At 44.2% G+C, this 12500-nt stretch overlaps 1 protein-coding gene across 1 annotated transcript in view; it reads right to left on the minus strand.

Annotated features, from left to right (window-relative positions):
• Window positions 1-12500, minus strand: part of SNAP91 (synaptosome associated protein 91) — a 251212-nt gene that overhangs the window by 114165 nt on the left and 124547 nt on the right. The window contains exons 10-11 of the mRNA XM_082251196.1: window positions 8623-8644; window positions 617-726 (exon numbers count right to left, since the gene is read on the minus strand). Of these exons, the coding sequence (XP_082107322.1) occupies window positions 617-726; window positions 8623-8644 (132 nt within the window). The remainder of the gene's footprint in view (window positions 1-616; window positions 727-8622; window positions 8645-12500) is intronic.

Raw genomic sequence — 12500 nt, forward strand, 5'->3', positions numbered from 1 at the left:
TTCTTCCCCCCACACATGGACTTTGTTTTTGGGGGGTGGTTTTATGTATTATTGATTTAAAAAGGACTTTGAAGACACACAATTGTTAATTTTTTTTTTTTTTTATATATTTTTATTCTATCACTTTTTATGGGGATTTTTGGCTGTGCTGCACTGTAAGAATATTTATATGTTGTTTGTAGTGTGGTTGAATCACTAGGAGTGTACAGCAGCAATTTTATATAATTAATGAGTGTACTGAAACATTGACACAGTATTTGGATAGTGAAGGGTAGCACTGATTGTATCTCCCATACCTTTAGGATTTAGTATAATGTCTATCACTGCTATATACAGTGTGGCTGTTAGAATTCGAAAGCATTGGCTATCAATTTCGGGTTAAAATGTTTTTTCAATATGGAGACACATTCTGCTTGTTTAAGTTCCCAGAACAAAGGGGGTAAAAAGTGACCCCATAACTGTTCTACTAATGGGAAATGGGGAGGGAGGCTTTTATTTCTAAAAAGATATAAAAGAAAAAGTGTTTAAATTATTTGCTATAACATATCAAAACTAAACATTGTGACCCAAACAAAATCCATACAAATAAAACAAAAATATTTTGGAACAGACTTACCATATAGGTGATGCTGTACTTGGGGTTGCGAAAAGGTCAATAGGCGGGGATGTGTCTACAGTTTTTGATGGTGTAGTGTTTGGTGATGTGACTGTAGTAGCAGGTGAAGACTAAAAAAAAAACAACATAATATAGCTATAAAGCAACCATTTATAACTATTATAGGACATTATTGTGTGTTTCTACCCATCATTTGCTTCAACTTCGCTTAGCAAACTTCAGCATGCTTTAGCAAAGTTCTCTAAGTTAATGAGCAGGCTAACAAGATTGTGTCTGCTAACCAGTGCTTGGCAAATAGGATGACTGGAGAATTGGCTAGATTGTAATGAAAGCATCCAGAATTCAGCAACGAATGTATATGTTGCCTGTAAGCAATCTGAGTCTTTCACTGATGTATGAATTTCATACATTCATAGAATACATTCAACATTAGACTTTAGGGACGCTATATACTGCCTCAAGCAGGCCAAATACAGATCTTAGTAGAAAGTTTTTTTTTTTTTTTGCACATAGAGTACACAAAAAATGGGCCAAAGTATGACCACCGTAATGGTTTGTGGGTCACAAATTTTTTTTAAGTTCTGAGAAAGTCCATACAAAACCCATTGCACATTCTCTTTAATGCCAACAGGTATTTGAAATCTGATCACTAAGTTAGGTTGGGGGAAAAAAAAAAAAAATCGGATTTTTGTAAGATCTTACCGTAAAATCCTTTTCTCTTAGCTCATTGACAGACGTAGTCGTCTTGATTCACAAGAACTGGGTTATGTTGTCTCCGCAGGAGTAGGACTAGGCAGAAAGAAAAAACGTTCTGGCTCCACCCTAGGGGCAGTCCCAGAGGGTATATCCTCCCTCTCTCTGCTACAAGGCATCAGTTCTGTCACAAAGCAGCAACAGAGAATTTAACCCAACCCAACTCAATGATAGAGGTGCGGGTACTACGTCTGTCAATGAGCTAAGAGAAAAGGATTTTACGGTAAGATCTTACAAAAATCCGATTTTCTCTGTCGCTCATTGACAGACGTAGTCTTCTTGATTCACAAGAACTGGGACATCCAGAAGCAGTGCCACAAATGAGGGGTGGGATTGACAGAAATCAAAATCCAATCTAGAAGGCCCAACCGGTGCCAAACTAGAAGTTTTAAAGGCTCATTATAAACAAAGAATGAGACTCAAATAAAAATTCCAACGGAAAAAACCCTCGAGGTAGACCACTGGTCTCCTCAAATGGCGGCCTGCAAAACCTTGCGGCCAAACGGGGCATCAGACGATGCCATTACATCAACTTTATAATGTTTTGTAGAGGTATGCACCGACGACCAGGTAGCCGCCTTGCACACCTGGACCACTGACGCCTGATGGCGAAAGGCCCATGACGCACTAAGTGCACGAGTGGAGTGCGCCTTAACAGGGAACGGGGGCTCCCGACCCTTAATAGAATAAGCCTGTACCACCGTCTGTCTGATCCATTTGGAAATAGTCGCGGCAGATGCAGGCAACCCCTTTTTGGGTCCATCCGGGATCACAAAAAGTGAATCCGTCTTGCGAAACCAGTCTGTCGTTTTCAAGTATACCCTGATCGCCCGGACCACATCCAAGGAGTGTAAAGCAAACTCCCGAGGATGACTGGGCTTAGGACACAGGGAAGGTAATACAATTTCTTCATTCAGATGAAATTCTGAAACCACTTTTGGTAGGAAGGATGGATTCGGACGAAGAACCACCTTATCTCTATGAACCACCAGATATGGGGAACGACAAGATAATGCGGCCAGTTCTGACACCCTGCGTGCAGAAGTGATAGCCACCAAGAAGGCCACCTTCTGGGACAACGTAGGTAGAGGAATCTCCCTAATATCTTCAAAGGGAGGTTTCTGAAGAACCGACAATACTAGATTAAGATCCCAGGGTGGTAACGGCGCGCGCACTGGCGGAGCCAGATGTCGCACCCCCTGGATGAAATTCCGCACCAAGGAATAAGTAGCCAAAGGCTTCTGAAAGAAGATAGCTAATGCTGAGACCTGACCCTTGATAGTACTCAAGGCCAGTTTCTGCTCAACCCCTTGTTGCAGAAAAGCTAATATTCGACTAACCGAATAAGACCGTGGACGGAACCCCAGAGGTTCACACCATGCAATGTAGGACTTCCATGTGCGATGATAAATCTTTCTGGAAGTCGCTTTCCTTGCTTTAACTAAAGTAGGAATAACTGAAGCTGACAATCCCTTGTCCTTCAGCACCTGGGTCTCAATAGCCAGGCCGTTAAAGCCAGCGATCGTAAAGCAGGATGGAAGATCGGTCCCTGAGACAGTAGGTCCTCCCTGAGAGGAAGTCTCCACGGGACATCCGCCACCAGTCTGACCAAGTCGGCGTACCACGCTCGGCGAGGCCAGTCCGGAGCTACCAGGATTACTGGAATTCCTTCCTCCTCTATCCTGCGAAGAAGTCTTGGCAGTAACCTGAGAGGAGGGAAGGCATACATTAGCTGGTATTGCCCCCACGGGGCGATCAGTGCGTCTGCGGTCTCTGCTAGAGGATCGCGGGAGCGAGCCACGAATCTCTGTACTTTCCTGTTGAATCGTGATGCCAACAGATCCACATCCGGGGTGCCCCAACGTAGGCACAACTGGTGGAAAACTTCTGGATGGAGGGACCATTCCCCCTGATCCAGAGTCTGACGGCTGAGATAATCTGCCTGCCAATTTTCCACCCCCGGAATGAACACCGCAGAGATCGCTGGAACAAATCGTTCCGCCCAGCGAAGAATGCAAGCCACTTCCTTGGCCGCTCGGACACTCTTGGTGCCCCCCTGGTGATTGACATAAGCCACGGCCGTGGCGTTGTCCGACTGGATCCGAACCGGGCTGCCCTGGAGCTGCTCGGTCCAGTGAATCAAACAAAGTCTGATCGCTCTCAGTTCCAATACATTTATCGGCAACCTGGATTCTTCCGGGGACCAAAGTCCCTGGACAGATAACTGACCGAAAATTCCTCCCCATCCGGATAGACTGGCATCCGTGGTCACTATCGTCCAATATATTGGCAGAAATGACTTTCCCTGGCTGAGCATCGGAGACCGAAGCCACCAGACCAGAGACTCTCTGGTCTGTTTGCTCAATCGGATACGATTGTCCAGGGATTCCGGATTCCGATTCCATCTGAGAAGAATCTCTTGCTGAAGAATTCGGGTATGGGACTGGGCAAATGGGACTGCTTCGAAGGAAGCCACCATCAACCCCAGAACCCTCATGCAAGTTCGAAGAGAAGACCAGCTGTTGGATAGTAACAACTGGACTGCTGATTGAATCTTCCGGAGTTTCCCTACCGGAAGGAAAACTCTTGTCCTGACTGTGTCTAGAATTAGACCCAGATATTCGAGCCTCTGATTGGGAACCAGAAATGACTTTTGCTGGTTCACCAGCCACCCGAATTCCTGTAAAGAAATTATAGTAATTTCTATGTTTTGTAGCAGGGTCTGAGGAGACTCTGCATGAAGTAGGAGATCGTCTAGGTAACCTAGAATCGATATGCCTCTTTGGCGCAGTAGTGCCAACATTGGGGCCAACACCTTCGTGAAGACCCGAGGAGCCGTGGCGAGACCGAAAGGTAACGCCACAAACTGATAGTGGTTCTCTTCTACGGAAAAGCGTAGAAACCGCTGATGTCCTGCGAAAATGGGAATGTGAAGATAGGCGTCCTTGATGTCTATGGACGCTAGGACATCCCCTGGATGCAGGAAGGCTGCTACTGTGCGAATGGATTCCATCTTGAATTTGCTTATGTTGAGAAAGGAATTGAGTGCCCTTAAGTCCAGAATTGGACGCACTTTGCCCTCTTTCCTGGGTATTGTAAATGGGTTTGAATAAAACCCCTGAAAACGTTCTGTCCAAGGAACGTGGACTACCACTCCTTGTTGTAGTAAATCCGTGACTGCTCTCCGTAGATCTTCTAGACGATCCGGGGATAGTCGGATATTGGAAGGGAAGAATCGCGCCGGTGGGAGAGATCGAAACTCGATCTTGTACCCTGACCTTATGACTTCGCAAACCCACTTGTCCGGGATTCTGGAAAGCCATGGATCCGGGAACCGGCGAAGACGTCCCCCCACCCCAGTTATGGGTGGGGGCGCACCTTCAGGCTTTGGACGATTTATCTTCAGGTCTGGAGGGGGCGGGCTTTTGCTTGCCCGACCAACGTCCCCTGAAGCCTCCTGAAGGAGCTTTGGAGGACTTAATTTTTTCACCCGCGGGACGAAAAAAACTTTTTGTGAGCAGAGAAAGAAGGCCCTCGTCTTTGACGAGGTCCTTTACCTTTAACATTTTACGGTAAAAAGGTGCTCTTTCCTCCCGTGAGATCCTTAATGATCTCATCTAAGTTGGCTCCAAATAGACGCTCTCCTAAAAAGGGGATATCAGCCAATGCTTTTTTGGAACCTTGGTCGGCTAACCAACCTTTTAGCCACAGTGTACGCCTGAGAACCACTGCTGAAACTGATGCTCGCGCCAATAATGGAGTGGCGTCGAACGCCGCATCACACACAAACTGTAACCCCTGTATCATTTGTTCCAACAAATCTGATACCGCCTGAGGGACTTCTTCTAAGTCTCGGCGCAACCACTTGGTCCATTCAGTTACAGTCTGCGAAACCAGTCCAATAGCAATTATTGGTCTGAAAGCTGATCCAATCAAGGAAAACATGGTGCGAGACATAGCTTCTATCTTGCGATCCACTGGATCTTTAAAAGACGGAGCGTCTTCTAAAGGAATAACCGTGGCTTTATTCAATCTAGCAATTGGTGAATCCACCACAAGTGGTTCTGTCCATTTCTTAATGAGGGTTTCCTCAAACGGATAATGCCTGTTAATGCGTTTAGAAATAGCAGAAGTGCGTTTTGGCAGACTCCATTCTTCTTTGATTGGATTGCCAAAACATTTGGGCAATGGAAAAACCTTCGCTACTTTGATGCGTTTTTTAGTCCCAAAGGGGATTTCAGTTTCAGTTATTTCCGACGGAATACCCTGTAATCTTAAGGTTTCTTGAACAGATACAATGAGTGCGTTTACCAACGCTTCCTCTCGGGCTATGGCTGATGCCGAAACATCCTCCTCACTGTCTGAAGAGACAGTACCAGAGACACCAATCCCAGATGAAGTACCTGCAACTGCAGAAATAGGCTCAGATTCTGAATCCGAAGTTTCAGATAATAAGGGGTTAGGCAGGGGTCGCTTTCTTGCGCCCTGTCCCTGACAAGCCACTTCCACCCGGGACACAAAAGTTTCCATAATAGCTGACAATGATTCAACCGTCAGTGGGGTGCTGGAGGATCCTGCAGACACCTTGAGGGGATCCGGTGGAGATACATGAGTGGCAGTGTCCATGTTAATTCAGGACACCTCTGCCAGAAAAAAAAACTTTTTTTTTTTTTTTTTTTTAAATAAAAAATACCTCTTTTTTTTTTATGTGTATCCCCCTAGCGCAATAGCGCCCCTCAGAGTACCTGCTTCTCGATCCCCACAGAGAGAGAGAGGGACCCTCAAGGCTCACCACCCGATGCAGAGAAGTTTCCAACCAACTGCAGTCAGCGTCTGTCTTTTACAGACTGGAAAGAGCTGTGTTAGTTTTCCCGGGTAGAAGGACGTGGCTTCGCCCCCTGTGTACGCCTTCCGGCGTTCCCAGCTCTCCACGAGGTAGCTGGGCTCATCAAACATGGCCGCCCCCATACAGGAGACAATAGACTCCAAAAACATGGCGGTCGGCATGACCTGAGGACATTCATGCACCCGGTCTACGGCAAAATGGCGGCGGACTGCCGAAATCGTTTTTCCCAGCACATCCACCTGCATCTCTGCTAAATGGCGGTTTATCGATCTGCAGGAGGTACACTACAATTAAGGTAGGATTATACCTCCTATGTCTGCTGTAATACTACAGTCTGCTGGGTAGAGTGTTAGCTCTCAAACCAAGTCCACTTCCCACCAAACACATGCTGTATTTACAAGGGGGACTTTTAGTGTCAGACAGATACTGACCATGTATGGAGGGGCCCATAATTCATACTGCCTCATAACGAGGAAAAAAGGGAACGTTTACTCACCATACCGAATCGACAGGCACCCTCTCTTCACAATACCCTCTCCACCGGGGTGGGGGGTTGTGGACCACTCCGGACGCCTCGACTCTCTGGTTCCTGGCGTCCAAGCGAAACTTTTAACTCGCAAGGTCAGTCCCTCCAATGGGACTCCGTCGCGGCCGACCCAGCGCGGAGCTCTGGTCTGCACGCGCTCGTAGGCAGAAACTGGGGTGACCACTGGATCTCAACATCCAGCCCGTCGCCCGGCCCCGCATACTTACTTGAATGTGTCGTGGCCGACCAAGCGCAATGCAATGGTCTGCGTGCGCTTGTAGGCCGGCTGGGGTGACCACTAGTGTCGCCCAGTCCGGCGTATTTGCTTGAAGATCTCACAGGAAAAAACACTGGAGAAAAAAACTACCTAAAAAATATTTTTTCTAAAAAAAAAAAATCTTGCCAGGACCAGAGATCCCAGCAAGGAACTTAGGTCCTTACTCCTGACTAGACAGAAAAAAACTGATGCCTTGTAGCAGAGAGAGGGAGGATATACCCTCTGGGACTGCCCCTAGGGTGGAGCCAGAACGTTTTTTCTTTCTGCCTAGTCCTACTCCTGCGGAGACAACATAACCCAGTTCTTGTGAATCAAGAAGACTACGTCTGTCAATGAGCGATAGAGAAAACTTTATTGCTCCTCTGGGTACATCTGTATTTTTTGTTGGCTTCACTTTTATATGAAACCAGGGCCAAAAGGTTTCCACAGGGAATTATATGTAGTCCTAGTATAGTGGGGAAAAAAAACAAAGCAAGCCATCCACTATTGATAAAAAGAAAAAATCCACAACAAAATATGCAGTATGACAAACAAACAGATGAAACTTTACACATTCCACAGACGTAGAGTTAGTAGTAGTTAGTCACATTCAACTGGACTTGTTCTGCAATGTTGGGCAGAGACTCAGAATGGCACTCTGTGTACACAAGGCACAGTTACGTTCTGATGAGGGGGGAGGGATGGATTCGGTGTTCCTGCAAAGAACATGGACTAGAATCCATCTCTTCCCCTAGTAAAAGTAGCACATACAATACACAAAAACACTGGCTAGGCACAGTGATCACTGGATTAGGGTCACTGGTCTCTCAAAGTGTCAAAAAGGACAGTGTCAGACTGTGCACTGCAATATCTGTCCCGCTATAAGTCGCTAATTGCTGCCAGTAATATTATTAAATAAAGTCCAGTATATAGCCCAAAGTTTGTAGATGTTATAACATTTGCGTATCCAATCAATATACACTCATTGGGATTTTTTTTTATACCAATATGTAGCAGAATACATATCGGCCTAAGATTCTAAAGAAATTAGATTTACTTTTTTATTGAATAGGTTTTGTCGAATTTAAAAAATAGTCAGCCTTTTTTTTTTATAGCGCAAAAAACAAAACAAGATGATCAAATACTACCAAAAGAAAAAACTGTGTGAAGAAAAAAAAAAAAAGACAAATTTTATTTGGGTACAGCAGTACATGACCGTGCAATTGTCACTTCAATGCAGTACCATATGGCAAAAAGTGGCTTGATCATGAATAGGGTAAATCTTCTGGAGGTCAAGTGGTTCATTTCAGCTTGGTTAAGCTATGAAACATATACTATATTACAGAACAAGCACAATTTAAAAAGTACAAATAGCTATACCATCATCTAGATAAAACGAGAACTTTCACAGACATAGGTTTTTTGGCATTCCTAAAATGGTTATATATAGGATTTCTTTTCACATATTAAAAATGCTTCTTCCCTGGGACAAAACAAAGAGTACTGATGAACATTAAGACCTTTTAGGCAGTACTCCCAATTTAGTAGCAAAACCACTGTGCAGTTCAGCTGATAAGGGAAAATACGTAAAACACACATTCACATAACATGATGCATATTTTTACCTTGCCCAGTGGTGATCCAGAGCTGAAATCAGAAAACAAGATATGTTAATAAAGTTATCGCAACATTGCTAACCGTGCATTCTTTACAACACCAAGAGCTATGAAACCCTACAACTGAGTTTCAAGCCAATAAATTAGAGCTCTTGCAAATTATTTATTTTCCTTTTTGGATAGAGTGAAAGGCTTTAGAACCTCAGTTTTTGTGTTTTAAGACAAGGAGAAAAAACGAACAGAGATATAGGTGTCAATTCACTAAGCTTTACCGCATGCGGTAAGGGTATCATGTTACTAATTTGCATAAACTATTGCATGCCATAAAGTCCAACTCCTTAAAAAAAAAAAAAAGTCGGTAACTATCGCAAAAACATTGCGCTGTAATCTGTCAAGTCCAATTCACAAACTAAACCGGAAATAAAAAAAAAGTGCAATATTTAACCACTTGCCACGTCAAGTTACACAGTCAAAGGAAAGCAAAAAAGGCCAAAGGACTTAAGCCACGTACACACGCACCGATTGTCGGCCGAACGATCGGCCGTCTTTTGTCCGGTGCTGTCCTGTCGGTTGAAAAGTGCTAAAGACTGCACACGAATTTTGTCGGCCAACAACAGCCGACTGCTGAAGTGATGTCATGTGATGGTTAACTTTCCGTGTGTTTTTTCTTCTCTGAGCATGCCCAGTCTTGCTCATCTGCTGTTTGCCGGCCGAATTCTGTACTGACTGAGGAACAATCGGCCGTTCTGGTGTTGGCCAACAAAAATTTTAAAGCCTGCACACCAGATTCTGTTTGGCTAAAAAGTCGCAGTCGGTTGTCGAAAGCATATACTAACAAGCCGACAATCGGCCGAATATTTACGGCCGACAATCGCTACGTGTGTACGGGCCTTAATTCTCCGTGCTGCCTGTGGTCCCCCTACAGCTGATCTTTTCTTGATTGCTGGCTCACCATACCTTGTTCTGCACTTTGTCTCTGCGTGGATGCAAAATCTCTTTCCTTCAACCACAGGCAGTGTTGACAGGGGAATCAGCAATTGTCTTCTCCCACCCCCGTGAGGACAGTGATTATTGCTAGCAGCTAAAGCACAGCAAGCTGGTTTTACTTAAGTTCATCGATCGATCGATCGATTCAGCCAGCCCATTAACAGTTCTACTCTCGGCTGGTTCCTGCTGAACCGACTGAAATAAAAACAGCGTATGGCCCACCTAAAAAGAAGGGCTCTGCTTCCTCATATTGGTAATCACATCACCAAATCGTACTTCAAATCTCCAAAGACTAGCAATCAGAAGCAGTAGAGTCTTCGATCTTACACTGTTTAAGCACAACTAACAGGTGTTGCCTAGCACTTTTAAGTTCACATATACCTTTTTATTCTAAACATAATTTTTTATTCAAGTTTTTATAGTCATACACAGAATCTGACACAAATACGCAAGGTTAGGAAACAAAGAGCAGGTACATACAAGAGAAAATGGTAGAACGAACAAAAACTATTCAACTGAAGGACTTAAACTAAGTATCCTCACTCACATTGATAAAACGCACCCTTTCATACAAGAGGTTTCTGTGTTTCTGACCAATTTAAAATAGTAGTAGAAGAAAGGAGCAAGAAAAAACGCTCACAATGTTCACATATACTTTAAAGCCCTTATGAAACCTCTTAAATCCACAACTGTTGAAATTAAAATTCATAAAACTAAGGCTGGCCATACATGGTTCGAATCCCGGCAGGTTCAGCAGGAACCCGCTGAGATTCGAACCATTATTGGACAGGCTGAATGTACTAAGTTGATCGCTCAACTTGGGTACAACCAGCCTGCTAGATTCGCTTCAGATTATCACAAGAAGCTGCTATGGCCTCTAGTGATAATCACTGTCTTCTCCCAGCGGGGGCAGCTTCCCCTGAACGTCCCTCCATCAGGAGCAGACAACTGCTCAGCAGGAGGGCTTCCCTTCTCAGCACTGTGTGTGGTCGGGGGAATCGTGGGAATTTGTTTCCTGCAATACATGGTTGCAGGAAAGAAATTTACCCCAGTCTATGGGCTACCTTAGTGATTTTTTTCAAATCCCGTATTGACGTAAGCTATCACATTGCAAGCACTGTCACCTTTTTATCTTACTCTGGCTACAGATAGGTAGAATTTTGAAAATCCTTGGCGAAAGAAGGTTCAAAGGAAGTCTGTTTTAGTAATCATTAGTTGGTCATAGCAACTTTTATTTTTGACTGCATTGACAAGAAAATACGAAAAATACGAAAGAGCAGGATAGAAACAATTTTCAAGAAAAAAATAAAATTTCCTAACTGCGCAAGTGGTTTTGGTTCAGAAAATTCCATTCATTCAAATCAAATTTTAAAAGCAAACTAAATATTTTGAATGACTGCATGCTCTGCAAATTTTATTTCTCTTAGACTTTTACAAAGAATTTTCTTTCAAAATTCTATTCATCTATGGCCAGATTTAGAGAGGAGGCATACCCCAGCAGCTGTCTTTATATTTAAAGGGTTTGTAAAGTCAAAAAGTTTTATCTTAATGCATTCACTGCATTAGGATAAAAAAAAAAAAAAAACACCTGTGTGCAGCAGCTCCCCTCAGCCTCATCTCGATCCAGCGATGTCCACAAAAGGCTCAGCTGTCAAGGACTCCCCTCCTTATTGGCTAAGACATAGTAGCAGGAGGTGAGTCAAAGTCAGTTACCCAATCAGGAGAGAGGGGTGGGGACGAGGCCAAACCGCAACTCCGTGTCTGAATAGATACAGGGAGCTGTGCCTCAGCTCAGGTGCCCCCATAGCAAGCTGCTTGCTGTGGGGGCACTTAAAGGGAGTGAGGGGCCAGGAGAGCTCTAGAGGGACCCGAAAAGAGGAGGATCCAGGCTGCTCTGTGCAAAACCAACTGCACAAAGCAAAATCTGCATATTATTGGCTTAGGCCCTCTGGGTCATTTCTCCTCTCATGTCCCCATTTTATGGAAAAGAAAAAAAGGCAGCTATCTTAGAGGGGAAGTAGAGAGAGTGAAGCAGACAGCTGGATAGCAAGGTGCCTCAGTGGCAGGGTTTATAGAAATAGATGAGGGACATTGTAAATCCGGGTATAGGGTCAAAAACTGCCCTTTACTCTCATATTGTGTGTGCGCAATGGATGCGCTCAATAGACTGGTTTGGCTTGACCCATCGCCCCAGGGTCTCCTCTTACTCAATATAGTGAACACAATCACAATGATTAGGGCTGTTACTCTAGATATCCTGTTTGCCAATGCCTTTTCAAAAACAAAAAACAGGTCAGCCCACAAACCGGAAAAAGGATGTGATGTTGAAAAAAATAAACAGCAAAGAACACACAATTTAACGTGAAAAAAACTTGCGTGAAAATTTATATAAATCTTTTGAGCATTTTAGCGAGTTACTTCAGCTGACAATTGCGGTCATGCGATTCTGTATCCAAAAAAAAATTGTTTTCTGCACTACAAAACAAAAAAATCTCTCTAGATCCAGCTCTCTCTAGATCCAGTAAAAGATAAAAAAATTGATTTTTGTCTTGCCGTAAAATTCTTTTCTGAGGATCACTGACAGACACCACTCCATGTCTTCTTAGACCCTTGGTTTATGCTGTTCTCTCTTCAGGAGTAGGACTAGGCGGAAACAATTTTTGGCTACACCCCTGAGGCAGTCCCAGGGTATACCATCACTTCCTGCTATAGGACTTCAGTTTGTTTCAAGCAGTGTCAGAAGAATACATAACAACTCAACAGAGGGGCGGGTGCTGTGTCTGTCAGTGAACCTCGGTTACGGTAAGACAAAAATCCAGTTCTCGCTTTTGTTCACTAACGGACACAGCTTCATGTCTTCTTAGACCCTTAGGATGTCCCAAAGCAGTATCAACATAAGG

Source organism: Pelophylax lessonae, assembly GCF_965119305.1.
Source record: "Pelophylax lessonae genome assembly, chromosome: 3".
NCBI classification, from domain to species: domain Eukaryota; kingdom Metazoa; phylum Chordata; class Amphibia; order Anura; family Ranidae; genus Pelophylax; species Pelophylax lessonae.